General features: G+C 39.0%; 1 protein-coding gene and 1 long non-coding RNA gene across 3 annotated transcripts; both read left to right on the forward strand.

The window, feature by feature from the left end:
• Positions 1–256: 256 nt before the first annotated feature.
• Positions 257–6,893, forward strand: LOC308385867. Of its 2 annotated transcripts, XR_013969661.1 has the most exons (4): positions 257–793; positions 2,988–3,331; positions 4,077–4,252; positions 4,483–6,893. It is a non-coding gene; the product is annotated as an uncharacterized lncRNA (long non-coding RNA). The 2 variants fall into 2 exon arrangements; XR_013969662.1 differs by lacking the exon at positions 2,988–3,331.
• Positions 6,894–7,210: 317 nt separating this feature from the next.
• On the forward strand, positions 7,211–16,949 carry anxa13 (annexin A13). The gene is made up of 11 exons (XM_080865786.1): positions 7,211–7,366; positions 11,200–11,275; positions 11,389–11,483; positions 11,575–11,745; positions 11,836–11,869; positions 13,379–13,458; positions 13,693–13,761; positions 13,850–13,951; positions 14,125–14,200; positions 14,489–14,601; positions 15,670–16,949. Exons 1-11 carry the CDS (start codon positions 7,352–7,354, stop codon positions 15,787–15,789), a joined length of 951 nt encoding a protein of 316 aa, XP_080721912.1. The 5' UTR covers positions 7,211–7,351; the 3' UTR covers positions 15,790–16,949.
• The last annotated feature ends 580 nt before the right edge of the window (positions 16,950–17,529 follow it).

A 17,529-nucleotide genomic window follows, 5' to 3' on the forward strand; every position in this document is an offset into this window, starting at 1 on the left:
GATGGAATATTTCTGCATGTAATACCTTGTGGAATTTAATCATTTTAACGTCATATACGAGTAGTTTTTGCTGACACTAGACATTTTCTCTTTGGCACTTTGGCCCAGTGTCCTAAAACATTTGCATTGAAAACAAATCAAAAAAGAAAAATGCTCTTTCTACACATTACATCTGAAAACTGAGGGAAAGCACTAAGGAGAAAAGTCGGAAATCACATTTCAACTGTACTTAGTACCAGAGGTGTGGACTCGAGTCACATGACTTGGACTCGAGTCAGACTCGAGTCATTAATTTTATGACTTTAGACTTGACTTGAAAAAATGTTCTAAGACTTGTGACTTGACTTGGACTTTTACACCAATTACTTGGGACTTGAATTGGACTTGAACCGGTTTACTTGAAAAGACTTGATATTTTACCCCAAATATAAAATTTAACATGCATATTATATAGAGATTGAAAATGTGACGTCATTCACGGGTAGAACCGCAAAGGATTCTGGGAACTCGTGGCAAGCGGTACTAGCGCACGCAGGCTTTCAATTAAAATCAGTTACACAGCGATAAAAAGAAACACAAAAATGTCAAGAAGCTGTTGTATTATTAACTGCAATAGCCGGTCGCATGACAGCCACGGGAAGCCGACGGGTAAAGAGATCGGTTGTTATCGGATTACGTCGTTGAAGAGAAATTGTTCTAGCCATGTTTCTGAAGTAACAAAGACGCGACGGATGGCCTGGATTGCAGCCATTCAAAGATCAAATATAACGTCCCAGAACACTCCAGCTCACAGGTTAGTCTGCTCCAAGCATTTACACGAAGGTCAGTGTTTTTTAGTAGTTAATATGTCATTTTCATAACATAATTGGTGATATAGGTTACAAGCAAGTCTGGCGCTGAACAGAAATGGTCGCGCTATGCTCCTTTGTTTATTGTGCATAAATAGTGAATTGTCCTGACACAATATTGTGTTTCGCTTCTGTTATTATGGTACATTGACAAAAACATATACTTTTATTCACAGGATAAAACAGGTTTTTTGTATCACTAATTGCCCAGTACGATTACAGCATACAGTATTATTGTCACTGCTACATTTCTGTGATGGGTACCAGAAATTATTTCCACTACTAATTAATTACCGTTCAGCTCAAAGGTCCTATTAATAAACGGTTAAGGAATGTGTATTTATGACGACAATTTGTGAGACCGGTAAACTTATGATACGTACGATGGTCTTTCGTTCTACACGGTGCATTTCAAGGTCCTGTACCCATCCGTCGGTAAACTGTACCTGGGCTTGTTGCAGTGACCTGAAGTTACTAAACTTCATGAGTGTATGCACTCACTCCAAGAAGCGTATGATTATAAATATGCATATAAATATGCTAAGATGAGATAGCTGACTTCATCTAACTAGCAAATGTTGTCCAGGCTACGTTGGTGATACAGTTTTTTTTAATGTGTATGATATTTTTGTCATGCGATTTTAAAGCCGGTCCTACAAGCGCATCCAAGAATAACATGCAGCTTATCTCAGAACTGTCGGTGAAAATTATTCTTGGAGCTAGGTTTAATTGAGCTGCATTTTAAAGAGGTGCAATTTCACAATTTGTGTATATTTTCTAAGTTCACTATTTTGTCATGTGTTGAGAAAAACACAGATTTTAAAATTACATGGTCTAATATTTACATTTAGCATAACTGCAACATTATTTTTTCGTTTTGTTTTTTTTAAAGACTCGAAAGGACTTGAAATTCAAAGTTTCAGACTTGTGACTTGACTCGGACTTTTACACCAGTGACTTGAGACTCGACTCTGACTTGCCTGACATTACTTGAGACTTGACTTGAGACTTGAGGATAAAGACTTAAGACTTACTTGAGACTTGCAAAACAATGACTTGGTCCCACCTCTGCTTAGTACTGTGACCACTAGGTGGTGGTGTTGATCCACTTTAAGGAATGTCACGACAGGTTTATGCAGAGCAACGAGTTTCTTCCAGGGAAAGGTGTCGCTGTCAGATCTTCTGCAGGACACCAGTAGCACCAAAGAGTCCACAATGAACTTTAAGGCATCCAGTATCAGCAGAGAGGTTAAACTTCATCTCATCTACATCATCTTCATAACATTTCTCTAGATACTTATTTTAAATGTGTCCATAGCAGAGCAAAAATTGGTACTAGAAAGACATCAATAAGCAGGTAGAGAAGAGGAGACAACACAAAGAAATGGTGAAAAGCTGAAACCTCACTGATGATTAAAAAGTTAGTTACTTCAGTCCAAGAAGAACATTTGTACTTTATTGAATCACTTATACTTTTAATGCATCCTCATACTTCTTTTTGGTAAAAACAACAACAACAACCTCAACAGCCAAATAGTTAAACTATTTGAGCGAGATTGCATGCAAAGTTTTCACAGCTCTTATTTGCCACACAATGAGACCACGCAGCACTTTGTGTGGTGCCCCAAACTACCACCTGGGTACAGCAAGAATGACCACAAGCCACTACAATGCTAGAATTTTACCACAAGAGCAGGTAAACAATGCACTGTTTATTAGCATTGTTCTGTGCAAACAAAAGCCTAGTGTGCTCAGAAAGCCTCATGATCACTCTGAACTAAAAGAATTCAAAGAGGGCTGAAAAATATCTGCTCAGATAAGAAGCCAAAACTGAAGTAAAATCTTGAATTGATGAATTTGTTAAAATATTGAAACAAACAAATCCATGAAGATGTGCTAAGACTATTTTTCTCCTGTAGTTTTCTTTTTTTAAACACAAATATTTTGGCCTCCTTTTCCAGGCAGGTCTTTAGTGTCAGAGCAGATGAAACGCAGCCCTCTGTCTGTGATTATTAACAGTCGGAGCTGCTCAGACTCCAAACAAGATGTGTTTGAGGTCATAACGGGAGTCTGGGTGCTGTGCCAGCATGACATTACAGCCTGGATCCTCTTGAATGTCGCCTTTGTTTCCTCCCCCAGATCTGTGTTAGAGGCTTCAGCAGGATCCCTTTCCTCCGCCTGTGAAATAAAGCCCAGGACCCTTCCACCCTCCCCCAGACACGTCTAAGTTTTGTAGTCCTTCAGAAATTTGGACTGTTTCAGCAGCGAACTCTCGCAAGGAAAACAATAAATTAAGACAACACAAACAGACACATTTTGAACAATTTACAAAAACAAAAGCAAGCTTTCAGTTTGCAGCTGCTGCCAAATAAACAGGTGCCTGCAACAGTGTTGCGCTCCTCATTGCATACCGCAATCACACCTTGTCCTGGCAGAAAAAAGTCAATGCATATTGAGCATATTGAACTTGTTCATCTTAACTGGTGAGTCAACAAATTGTGTTTCAAATCCTCAAAGAGGTTTAAAGTTATTGCAAAACTTTTGGTCTCAATATCTGAACTTAAGATCTCTTAATTCTTTGAAAGCATAAGAAAAGCAAACAGCCAGATGAGTATTACTAAAAATATTTGCCATAAATAATCAGACTGTATTTATAGATCAGTTTGTGTTTACATGGGACAAGTAAAGGTCAGTTAGTAAAGGGGTCAATTTGACATTGTTGTCATTGTTTTTCAGTGAAATAGAGTATTTTAGAGTATTCAAAAAAAACCCCACTTCAATCAATTTAGAAAGTCAAAAGACAATCATTATGATGCCTGAAAGTAACCATAGCAACCTATTACCATTTTGGCCCACAAACAGTTTACATCTCATTTATTTGGGATCTATACCATGAATGAGGCTGCTGTGGCTTCCCTTCATGTTTAAACTGAGGCAGTGATTCTGTAGCAGTAGATTGCTTAATGCTTTGGAGCAGATTTAAACACTCCAGGGTTTCTCCTTCAGTAAAAAAAAAAAAGTTGGCATCCATTAAAGATACTTTGGCTTTTCACCAAGGAAAAATTGCCAGTAGTGAAGCTTGAAACACAGTCAGGTCGTGGAGGCAGCAGACTAAGCAGGGTATTCCAGATGTTGTTCTCCCCAGCCACATTTTACAGTTCCTTCTGGGGGATTCCAAGGTATTCCCAGACAAGACAGCATTAAAAAAATCCCCTCTCATCCCTGCAGGCGGTCTGTTCTTCAAGATCGGGTCCTCCACCCGAGGCCTGGGAGCTTGAGGCTCCTGCGCAGTATCTTAACTGTTCCTAGGACTGCACTCTTCTGGACAGAGATCTCGGATGTTGTTCCTGGGATCTGCTGGAGCCACTCACCTAGCTTGGGGGTCACCACAACGTGCGCTCCGGGTACAGATGTTTGTGTATACTATGCCGACCACTTGGTTATGGCGTTCCATGTATGCTCTGCCAGCTAGTATTTTGCACCCTGCTGTTATGTGCTGGATTGTCTCAGGGGCATCTTTACACAGCCTGCACCTGGGGTCTTGCCTGGTGTGATAGACTCCAGCCTCTATGGATCTTGTGCTCCAAGCTTGTTCCTGTGCTGCCATGATTAGTGCCTCTGTGCTGTCTTTCAGTCCAGCTTTGTCCAGCCACTGGTAGGATTTCTGGATGTCAGCCACTTCCTCTATTTGCTGGTGGTACATACCGTGCAAGGGCCTGTCCTTCCATGATGGTTCTTCCTCTTGCTCCTCTTCTTGGGTTTCTGCTGCCTGAGGTATTCACTGAGCACATGCCAGCATTAGAAATGTGTACATCAGAGGGACAGGTCAGGTTGAGCAGGACCACTCTGTGTGGGACTCTCTCAGCCCTCCTAACTTCACCAACCATCCTGTGAGTATATGTCTTATTTATTTATATTTAATCTAAGTTTAGTCCAGGTCTACAGCTCTGATGTTAGGAGGAATTTTGAATTGCATCAGCACAAGCATAATTGCACAAGACCTTGTTTACTAAGTGAGCTGCAAAAGTGAGAACCGAAGCTGCAGAAACTTTTATGAATGAGAAATTACAGTGTGGACAACTGTTATTTAATTGGTTTCAGCAAATTCATGTGAGCTTACAATGTGTGTCATTACGACATCCTACACAGGCCAGTGAGAATCACTACTGATGAAACTTAATCTGGCTAGTGATTGTTGTCGCTGAAAATGACTCACATTTTTTAGAATGTGTTGCTAATTTGCTTATTATAGTGTCTCACATTAAACTGTGTGAGTAATCAGCCGAAATAAGTTTAACTTTCCCTGATTGATGTTTCAGGAAATCAGCATTTAATGATATATCAAAGAGAGGTGACTCATTCCCTCTGATTATATGGCTTTGTAAGTGTGACGATATCAGGCATTTAATTGGAAACCGTGTATTATGGAGGGCAGCGGCAGCGCTATCATTCAGTGGGTGAGTAATTATGATGCAGTGACAGTTTTAAGGGACAGTAAAATACTCACTGTTGGAGCACAGGCTGGTAAGGTTGGTAATTATACTGTAAGAAACTAAATTCTTTAACGATTTAACAGATCATCTTTCTGACTCTGGTTTATTAATTATATAAACGCTTGTTAAATTAAAGAAAAGGGGTACAATAACTATAATAAATGAATAAAGTGTTTAATTTCGTGTCTCTTTACTTCTTTGTGGGAAAAACACGATGTGTGAACAAGTTAAAAATAACATTAAAATATATGTAGGAAAATATTTCTGAATGATTCAATTAAATGAGATTCATTTTGGTCAAAGACATTAAAAATGGTTAAATCACACCTAAATCATTCTGGGTTGGTTCTGGCCAGCCATACAGACAAGAGAATTAGACAGCAGAAGATTTGAAAAACATCGCCTGGTCTAATGAGTCTTGATCTTTGCTGCATTGTTCAGAAGGGTCAGAATTTGGTGTACACAGCATGGATCCATCCTGCCTTGTATCAACAGCTCAGGCTATGGGTGATGTGGGGGTGTTTTCTTGCAACACTATGGGCCCCGTAGTATCAATTAAGAATCTTTAAACACTACACCCCACCTGACTCCTGAGTGTTGTTGATGACTGTGTCCATCCCTTTATGACCACCCATCTTTTGATGGCTGCTTCCAGTAGGATAATGAACCATGTCACAAAACAAAGATCATCTCCACCTGGTTTCTTGAACATGACAATGAGTTCACTGCACTTAAGTGACATCCACAGTCACCAGATCTCAATCTAATTGAGCACCTTTGGGATCTGGTAGAATGCCTTATTAAGTCTGACTAATTTGTACTGATCAGAAGCAGTCACACCAGGTGTGGTTAGTATCTGAGTTACTGATGGCGATCTAATAATCATTACCCAATGATTTATTATATCTACTACAAAGTCTTGTAAAGGGAGTGGACTGATCCATGACGATCTTTTCTGGGGGGGGTCTGTATTATTGTACAGGAGGGCCACAGGGAATCCATATATTATCTAAATCACCTCGCTGCCTCCTATATGGGACAACATGGATTCTCAAAATGTTCTCATCTAATGTATCCATTCATATCAATGTATGGTATGCATATAGGACAGTGGATCTGCAAAAAGTACAAAATGTTCAAATGCGATGTTGTTTTTATATAACTAAACAATATTTCTTCTTTGTGATCCACACAGATTTTCATTATTTTTGTTGTAATTCTGGTATCACATAGGAAGAGGAAAAGGGAAAAAAAACCCAATGCATTTTCCTGATTTGAGTTATTAATTAACTCGACTTTGGTGGGATGGCTTTGACTTCTGGGCTACGTTAGACCATTATAATTGTAAAGTTAACTTCTGATTTAATGACACTCCTAATTGGTGTTTGTTATGCATTTGTATATGACCAAGTACTATAAATGTGTTTAAGATGCACACTGTCCCCAACTTGAAGGGGCATTAAGAGAAAAAAGTATATTCATACTAATTTTTTAAAATATTTTTGATAATGGTAAATGATCAGGAGCTAATCATGAAGTGAGCAGTAAGAGTAACTTCACTATAAATAATGACCATATAATCAATATTGGGGGGGGGGGGGGGGGGGGGGTTGGTGCCCTATGCCTCTCTTCAGTACACGCTCCTGGTTGCTGTGTAATAAAATCCTCGTTTGTGCACCATATCTTCATACCGACTATTAAAAATATTTGTATATTGGCTAATTAAACTATTTAATCGGAAGAATTACTAATATGTTCTTATATAACGCAACATTTCTGGAGTGGATCTTTACAGTAAGCATGATTAAGTCAGACAGAAACCGGGGGAAGGGCTGTGGACGTTAACTGCGCACGTAACCGGGCCACGCTGTGCTCCGCGGTGACGTCACATTCCAGTATGTGCAGCTGAGTCGCAGTTTGGTCAGAAGAGGTCAAATATCCCCCAAACCCACCCAAAGGCTGCCAGTTCAACAAGAGATCAGCCGCTGCTGACGGATCATCTCCACGAAAATGGGCAACTGTCAAGTAGGCGTCATTCTCCTCCTAATCTCTCTGAGAAAAACACTGATTAAAGGCTAGATTTTTTTAAAAAAAAATCTCTTGGCTTCGCTGGTTTAAGTCTGTATGAGCCATACTTTCGGTTCGACCACCGCCAGGAATGACGGCTGGATTATGTCTTTGTAGGAGTTTAAAACATGTTTTATTTGCATCATTTTAGTCCGTATAATGCGAGCCGCCCTCCACTTTTAAGGCTTTATGCACAACCCATTTCATCATACGGAACCTCTATTATTGCGACTACACTGACGAGATAAAGAGCTGTGAATATAGATTCTCAGTTAGCGCTGTTTCTTTAAGGTTCAAGCGGTGTAAACGCTGCAAATGACACCGTCTGGGAGACGCCGTATCGGGGTTTACGCAAAGGAAAGGGCCACTCCTTTGCGGAATTTCATCACGGTCCCGTTACACTAGTTCTTTTTTTCTTTAATGAGTTCGACTGTGCGCAATGAAAGGATTTCACGGGAGGCTGTGGATCCTGTCCTATCACCATGTTATTAATCGGTACAAATGGTTGACACTACTCTTTTTATTTGAGTGAGCAAATACTACAGCTATACTTTTAATGATTCAGCGCTGGATGTAGAGAGAAGAGCGTGAGATGAATTGTTTTTGTCAACACTCGACCACTGGAAACGTACTAACCATACTAACCACTTCCTGGCTGCATTTTCCAGCCTGAAATGTAAAAAAAAAACTAACAAAAAAACAAGTACAATATATTTTCTGAATCCACAAAGGCTTATCTCAGTGAAAACATATTCTATCCACTGCAAAAGACCTCGACTTTAAAATCTCATCTGGAAAGCAGGGACTTTTCAATATTAGTCATATTTAATATTATAGAAGGGCAGAGCAGAATAGTCCAGGAGATGTCTTTCAGATGCTTCCTTATATACTGCTATAGGTAATATGGCTTGGCACATTGTTGTGAATAACTTGTGAACCTATAATATGTCAAACATTTTAAGGCAGAAAGAAAATTTCTGTGAGAAGTTTTTGGCAAAGTTCCTTTAAAAATGCTATTGATATATTTTAACTGGGAAAAGAAAAATAACTGGACTGATTAAAATGCAGAAAGAAGAATAGGTAGAATAAGGTCCAGTTATAAGGATACTTGCAAAGGAGATTTATTTCATATTTATTTATTTTATATGTAAGTATACAGGCTCTAATACATCCATAGACTCCGCCTGATATTTTGTTAAAAGTTGATTTGAGGTGAAGCTGAAGAATTCAAAACTCTCCACCTTTATTATTCCATCCACTTTGTGCAATGTAGCAGCACCACTGGCAGCAAAACAGCCCCAGCGCATGATGCTACCACCACCATGCATGACAGCTGGTACAGTGGTCTAAGGTTTGAAAGTCTCATCTTTACTCCTCTTGTCATTGTAACCAAAATAAGTCAGTCTTTGTCTCGTCTGACCATAAAAAAAAATTTCCCAGAAGCTATTTGGCTCGTCCATTTATGGGGCTGGAAATTTCAGTTGATTTTGAAGATCTTGACTTCACATTTTAAGATTTGCTGAGTATTGTAAAACTCATTGCAATTATAATGTGATTTAATTGCAAATTATTATTATTATTAATAATAATTAATATTTTTGTTTGTGCCTTTCAAAACACTCAAGGTCACCTTACAACACAAAAATCAGGATGGATTATCACTGATGTGAAAATGAAAACAGATGAGTTTTGAGCTGAGATTTGAACTCTGTCAAAGACTCAAGCTGACAAAAGTGCAGCGATAATGGGTTCAGAAACAAGGTGCGGCACAGCTGAAAGCTTGAGCACCCGTGGTGTTAAATTTGAAATGAGGATCAGTCAGGAGATCAGCTGAAACTAAACAAGGGAAGGGGGCACAGGAAGGGGTCCTCAAAGTTAAACTTTGTCAGTATCTGTTTTATCCAGTATACAGTTATCTCACTTAAGTTATTTTTTTTTGCTTAGAAATGGACAAAAAAAAAACCCAAAAACATGCCAGCCCCTATCAGTAAAACCTGCCACAAATGCTGCCATAGGATGGAGTCAGTCTGCGATCAGTCTGCAATTAAAGGGTGTCAAGCCAGTTATTAAATTTTTTTGACAATACACCAATGAAATGTCATAAATCATCAAAAATCCCATATCTGATGTTGTCTACACAGACAGAAATTCACATTTGTTACCTTTGTGCTCAGAAACCTTTGTGTTCTATAGAAATATAACCAGAATAAAACCAGCTGGGAGCATACATGCCAACCCTCCAGATTTTTCCGGGAGAATCCTGAATTTCAATGCCCCTCCCAAAAATCTCCCGGAGCCATCATTCTCCCGAATTTCTCTCGATTTTCCACCCGGACAACAAAATTGAAAAACCATATCCCACACTGGCCCAGTCAATTCCAGTTTCCAACAATGGCTACTACTACTGCAGCTACTTAGTTTTTATATTACTCTTATTACTTTTTCTGGGTCGCAAAATAAACTTTTAACATATTTTCAGGCGAGAATGTAGCTGTGTAAACTTCAAATATCTGAGCTGACGAGAACAGCAAACTCCCGGCACATTAAACATGACATATAAGTCACTTAGATAACGTAAACATGTTATTGTTTGGCTTTTTTCAGTGTCTTATTTGTTCGTGAGTAAATCGGTTTGGCTGAGTTTAAAGTTATTAGATTAGATTAGATTAAATAAAACTTTATTAATCCCTCGGGAGGGTTTCCACACAGCTGAATAAACGTCAAACAGAAGAAGGTTAGACCCTCCAATTTCACAGTTGCTCACTTCCAGTCTACCTGGCTTTCGGAGTACCCGGCCCACTTAGACCGCGAAGGCCAGTCCCGCCGGACAATAATAACGGTGACATTTAACTTATTTTATCCGATAAATAAACACTGCAAAATTAAAGGTTTTTTTTGTAAATATATGTATATGTATACCCCCCCCCCCCCCCCCCCCTTTTGAATGTCTCCCTAATTCTGAGGTCTCAAGGTGGGCAAGTATGGCTGGGAGCCAGCTGAGATCAGACCCTTGAGTTGGGCTTATTGACAAAGACTCATTCAGACTGATGGCAACATGTTGGCATTGTCTGCAATTTTAGATTAGAGAGTAATACAGGCCTACGACAATCTTTCTACGTCTGTCCCAGGCAGATTGTGACTGCAGAAAGGTTGCCTCCCATCAGGCAGAGGTTTTTTGTAGATGCAGGAAGGTTGCTGTCCTGTCGAGCGAAGTGTGTCCAGTATTTGAATTTGTTTAATAACATATCGATATTTGGCGTTCCTATCGCCATACAAAATATTAAGATACTCGGCTGTATCAATGTTTCCCCTCACCCCTAAAATATCGCATATGTTATTTTAGGGGTGTTGTATGAACCTGTATATATGAAAATACCATAATATTCATGCCCATATATGTAGTCTAATGTATCTTTGCTATGGGAGACTGTTCTCTCTCTCTCTCTCTCTCTCTCTCTCTCTCTCTCTCTCTCTCTCTCTCTCTCTCTCTCTCTCTCTCTCTCTCTCTCTCTCTCTCTCTCTCTCTCTCTCTCTCTCTCTGTGAAACCCCTCTCAGCTTGCTTTTGGTCCCTCGATTGCACTTCACTGACTGCTTTCATTCATGTGGCCTCCACCAAGTTTGTTTAAAGAGTTCAGTTGCTGAATTCCTCAACGAGGAGCACCATCCCTTCCCCCAGCTGCCAGCTGCTCTTGCCTGCGATCAGAAATCCTTGCATAAACAGTGATTAGCTGTAATCAGTGTGTGTCCATAACAGTTACTGCATGTAACATTATTATTTTTGTTTTCTCAGCCCACAGTTTTTCCCTATGAAGATTTTGATGTTGTTGCTGACATCAAGGCCATTCGCAAAGCCTGCAAGGGGTTAGGTAGGTTGTGAATATGATGAAAACGGTACATTATTTAATTAAACTAGTCTCTTTAAACTTTGAAAGGATGCATCTGATTTCTCTGCATCTGATCTGTTGTGACTTCTTTTCAGGAACTGATGAGCAGGCTATTATTGACATCCTGGCAAACCGGAGTTCAGCTCAGCGTCAGGAAATTAAACAGGCCTATTTTGAAAAATATGATGACGTGAGTGCCATTTGACATGTTTCTCATTTCAAATGTGTAAGAAACATTTTTTTTATGTTTCTGCTAAAATCAGCATGTCTGTCTGGGATAGGAATTGCTGGATGTGTTGAAGAAAGAGCTGTCAGGGAACTTTGAGAAGGCTGTCCTTGCCATGCTGGATCCGCCGGTTATCTATGCTGTGAAGGAGCTCAGGAAGGCAATGAAAGGTCCGGGCACTGATGAAGATGTCTTGGTGGAGCTCCTCTGCACCGCTACAAACGCTGTAACTAGCAAAATATATATTTATATTGACAATCATATTGCAATTCAATTTCAGAGGAAATGTCTAACTTCCTACTTTTTTTTTTAACAGGACATTGCCATGTTCAAGGAATGCTACTTTCAGGGTTAGTACAATAAGCAACTTAGCAGTTTTTAAATCTCTTCTCCGTTTGATGAAATTACTAAGTGTGAGTCATCAACCTACACCTCATACAGTAGCTTATTATTTTTGTCTCTAGTGCTATGTCACATTTTGTTTAGTCAAGGCCCATCCTGTTTCCACTTCCCTTTCATTATTGTGCTGGCGCTGAGAGTTGATTATACTTACCACTATAGCTGGCTATATCCTCTGTGGTTATAGGCACTGAAATCTTATGAGTTTTGAACAGAGTAACCTCTGTTTAGTTTTCTTTTTATAATTATGCATGGAAGGAATTACATCATCATTCAAGTTTGTCGTTGTAATTTTCTACAGAGTGCGTATGATTATTTAAGAGTTTGTTTTATTAGGATTTAGAATGACTAGAACATTCTTTGGTTGATGTGTTTGATGGCTTTTAATCAGCCTGTGGATATGCTGGTTAGCTGAACAGATTATTAGCATGCTTTGTCCTTATTCTTCGGGTGAACTAGCTAATATGCTATGTTAGCACACTGATAGCTAAAGCTTACATTTTATAGACCTGAGCGATGACTTTGCTGACTTTGCTAGGTATTGTTGTTTTACTTGGGACAGCATAAAGCTAGCACAATAGCATATGCAGGGCACACTGCTAATAAACGTATAATGAGAAAATTATTAAATGTAATAGCAAGCTTCCATATAGTAGTCAAGCACCATGTTATAGTTATCAAATGTTTTATTGATGCTTTACGGGCCAATAACGAATAGCATAAGAGATAAATAAAACACAAACAGCAATTCAACAGTAGTTCAACAATTTTTATTATTAATTTATTAATTATAATAAAATAATAATAAAATCTTATTTTCTCACTTCAAGTAAAAGAAGGTTTGTATTCAAAAATAAAAAGGCTGGTTGCAAAATCTTTAAATAAGTTCTCTTCCTGTTTCCATACATTGAGTGTAAACACAAAGGAAAAAGGCTGTGCAGGTTAATATAACTGTGACAAATGTTGCACAGAGTAAAATAGAAATGGTCAGACAAATCTAGAAAGACCACTAGATTTGTCTAGTAATTGGTCTGTTGGTCACCTCAGCTATAAAGAATAAATAATAGCTTGTTAGAAAGATGCCATCATTCCAGTGCCCAATCCTAATAGTTTAGAGTGCTGCCCCATTTAACCAGGACTATGACCAAGTATGTGAAAATATTTACTTGAGTCATGTGCTCTGCTTCCAATATTACTTGTGAAGCTAACTAAGCAGCTAACTGCACTACTTCACTTTACACTATTAACTAGTTTTCTGATTGTTGCTGTACACTTTTATGCACAGCAAGGAAATGAGAATAGGTGAATGGTTGCAGGAAATGGCTAAAATGGTGGATGAAATCTAGGAATATACTAACATAAAATACTATCCAGAAAACACCAACACACTTGTATCGTATGGTAAAAGAATATCTGGTGGTCCTCATGCTTTGTGACTTTTCTCGGTGTCACTCTTGCAGTGCACGAGCGTGATCTTGAAGCCGATATCGAGGGAGATACGAGCGGGGATGTTAGAAACCTTCTCACAGCTCTTTTGCAGGTAAGTGGCCCTGAGTTTCTACTCTACTCGTGTAACTAAATTCCTCCCATCTGTCCCTGGACTGAAATCGAGCTCACTCTCCCTTCGCCAAACCATGCCATGTGAACACACACACACACACTGGCCAACATCCAGACAGCCTCTCACGAGTAAAACGGAGCCCAGATAAAGTTGCGTGAGTCAGATAAATAGACCTCAGTAAGGACCAAAGTCCTCTTAATTGTCTTCTTCCAGGGCAACAGAGATGAGAGTTATGAGGTGGATGAGAATTTGGCTGAACAAGATGCTATTGCCCTGTTTGAGGTACAGTTTCATTTTTAAATTATTCATAATGGCATCGTGGCAGATTTATTGACCCTGAAAAACATTAATATTCGCTGAACTGATGCAGGCTGGTGAAAGCCGTTTTGGGACAGACGAATCCACTTTCACCTACATCCTGGCCACCAGAAATTACCTGCAGCTCCAGGCCACCTTCAAGATATATGAGCAGGTTGGTATTTGTGCCCACTGCTGCAGTGATATTGCATATCTGCTTGCACATATCACATCACTGTTTCCTGACACCTAAATCACTACATAAGAAATATTTGTATATGGAAAGTGAAAGGTTACTCTGTAAGACATTTACAGTGCTTAACTCAGCTAGTTATACTATCTCAACAGCTCTCTGGAACAGAAATCCTCGATGCCATTGAGAACGAGACTGGAGGGACACTGAAAAAATGCTACACTGCTCTCGGTTAGTATGAATTAGAAAGCTGTCCATATTAAAATCTATGATTCTAGATTTGATTTAATTTGATTAGAAGATTAGAGAAGCAGTGGTAGCATCAAAATCACATGGCAAACTGCTAGTTTTTTGTATACTAGATGACAGGAAAGTACGTTGGGTAAACTCCTATTGTGCTATGCAAATAAAAGTTTCGTGTTTAATAAGCATATTGAAGAATAATAAATTGTTGCTGCAGGAACATATGGTTCATAATCTGCTGTGGAATTTAATGAAACCCTTTCCTCCTCCTCACAGTAAGAGTTGCCAAGAATCCCCAGCTTTACTTTGCGAGACGTGTGAACAAAGCGATGAAAGGAGCAGGCACTGATGAGGACACCCTGATTCGCATTATTGTGTGTCGCTCCGAGGTAATTCCGCTAATGATGCATGACCTTGTTTATAAGAAGGGGCCAAAGACTGTCAAGCTAAAATACACGATAAAAGATGATTAAAAACATTCACAACATGCTGCGATTACTAAACAGCTCACTGATTATTACATCTTTTTTTACAGTATGCATGTTCTTACACTTTAAAGTCACTTATAAGACTGTTCACTGCCATCTTCAGGCAAACTCTGGTAAATCCTGTCCCCTGGTTTATGTTAAGATACAAACGTATAGTATACAAGACATTTTTAAATGCTAATCAAAAAGAATTCAAACAAGTGCAGAATGTGGATCAGAAATCTACTCCAGAAAATGTAAATGATTTAGGCCCCAGTCACGTAGGTTAGAGACCAGTTGGCAACTGCCTGGCAACCTTTTGTCACTATGGAAAAATTTGTATTCTAGATAAATTATGAGTAGTTGCTTTAGGTTTCTGACAGTCACTGTGAAACTGATGTATAAGCCCTACTCACAGAGATTTAAAGTCAGTAACCTCATGGTAACCACTGGTTGCTAGAGAAAAATGTGTATTCCCAAAGTGGTTGGCAAGTGGTTGCAGAAGATTGGTGGCTCTAGCTTTGTAAAAACTGGTTGCAAAAACAGGTATATGTTGCTGCAACTAAAACTTCTATGTGATTGCTTTGGTCACCACAGTTATCAGCAATTTGCATAGAAGCACCACTTCAGAATTAACTCCCAGATGTTATCTGGTGATACTGGGCAGTACTCCCAGTAACTCCAGGTTGTCGATGCCACACCGTCTTTGCGACCACTTTCACCCAGTAACTTATAGTGACTGCTAATCAACCAGTTGGGGAATACACATTTTTCCCTAGTGACCAGAGGTTTCTAGGGAATCGCTGGCCTGTCTCTAGGCCTGTGTGAGTGAAACTTTAAACATGAGTTTGTCTTCTCCACATTTGTTAGAGGGTCAAGTTGAAACTGATTATTTCCATCATATTATATTTGGTAAATTCCCATGAGTTGACTTCTGGCAGGCTCGACATAAAGGCTAATTTAATTTTGTGGTTCTCTTTTTTTCAACAGTATGATTTGGAGACCATCAAGGACATGTACCTGGAGAAGTATGATGTGTCCCTTAAGGACGCCCTGAGGGACGAGTGCAGCGGTGACTTTAAGCGCCTCCTTCTCGCTATCTGCCACTGAAAGCCAGAGAGGCAGGCAGGAAGGACGCGGGTTGTCTGGTTAACAAACTAACTTTACTCGGTCTCTCTGTATGATATTGTGACCGGAGCAGGAGGGTAGTGGGGCGATTAAATAATTAACTTGGCTCGTGTCTTGTCCAAACTGACTTACTGTTAATGTGGTTGGCTCTCTATTTTACCTCCTTCACAGACGCTGACCTTGATTCTCTTACTTAGAACTTATCAGTGAGTGAAGCTGTGTCTCACAATTACTGCCCATTTCTTAGTCAATTTTTAATCTTTAATTAACCAGCATTTATATAGTGGCCAGTATAAAGCACCAAGATTTCTACAACACAAACAGGAGCCAGCTGTAGTCACACTGAATCAATTAGATCGAGCGTGGTGTGATCAGGTGGCTTAAGACTTGATAAGATAATGACGTTAAAAACATAAGACCTGTATTTACTTCGCTACCTGATTCTCTTGCATTCACTAATCTATTAAGACTTTCATGTAAGTATTATGCTTCTTTAGATCAAATACTTCTTTGACCTTTTTCACCCTCCGTGCCCCAAACTGTGCCTGTTATAACTAATGCAATCAGTCAGCATGGCTTTGTGCTTTTAAATGAAGAAATGTGAAATTTCGAGTTGAAGGAGTATTAGCTGGCATTATGAAGGCTATGCAATGCAGTGGACTTGAATCTGAACTGTTCTCACAGCAGCGGTTATATATTTTATCAGTTTCTCATTGAAATAAATTATATATTGATATATATTTAGTTGCAAAAAAAAGGAATTGACAAATCCAAATACACCTCTCCTTGTTATACATGTATTTTTTTTTAATATATTTTATGACTAACAAAGAAGAGTGTTTAATACGGAGCATTATTTAGCATACTGCTTAGAATAGACCAGAGGGTGTGTGAAAAGAAATCTGATCGTGATGTTCAGGTTGATTTTTAACATGTGGAGAATCTGATGTCTGTGTCACTTGTGTGTCCGTTAATGGCAGCTGAGATTTATTCTTATGAGTGACCACTATTATAAACATATTGCAAAAAGATACTCAAATGACTTACAGCACATGAGATAGTCACAGCATCAGCCTGCTTATTAGCTTCTATATAGCCAAAGAATTTTAGTCTTACTGCTAATAAAGTTTCCTTTAATGTCATCATGTCTGACTTTATTCATACCTCAGTAATCCAAATGGCCTGGAACATGAACACTGAACATGTTACACTGAATGGGAAAAGGCTTACTATCATTTTATGTTCCGTGAAAGGAGACCCCACCTTCAAGTTTGTCACCACCCCTTTGCTGCTTTCGAGGACAGTGGGAAATATGGTAACAGCACGTAAATGTAATTTAATTTAGGAAATCAAAATGGGAAATGTTCACATGTAAAGGACACAGTTAACCAAGTTGGGAGGTAAGTGTTGAGCTTTCTTTTATTAACCTCAAAATATCTTTGAGATTGTAAGAATATTTGTTGTAACTTAACAAACACATTAACTCTGTGGATAAAAACAAATAAAAACCAAAGAAAATAGGTTACTATTGTTGTGTGCACTGAGGAAGATGGAAGCCTCAGTAATGAAATTTACCAGAAACCCCAGACACAGACAAGTACCTACTCTTTGACTCACACTGGAACATAAATTTGGGGTGATCAGAACCATACAACACTAGCCAGAGAAAATTCTCTCTGTGGAAAAAGGAAAAGAAAATAAATACACATTTGAAAAACAAAA

Source organism: Rhamphochromis sp. 'chilingali' (assembly GCF_963969265.1).
Source record: "Rhamphochromis sp. 'chilingali' genome assembly, chromosome: 18".
Lineage (NCBI taxonomy): Eukaryota > Metazoa > Chordata > Actinopteri > Cichliformes > Cichlidae > Rhamphochromis > Rhamphochromis sp. 'chilingali'.

Bases quoted from the DNA above. Each gene is read 5' to 3' on its own strand.
- anxa13 (XM_080865786.1), top strand. The intron at 11,746-11,835 runs GTAACTAGCAAA...TTTTTTTAACAG, and splicing joins TCTGCACCGCTACAAACGCT to GACATTGCCATGTTCAAGGA. The intron at 13,952-14,124 runs GTTGGTATTTGT...CTATCTCAACAG, and splicing joins CCTTCAAGATATATGAGCAG to CTCTCTGGAACAGAAATCCT.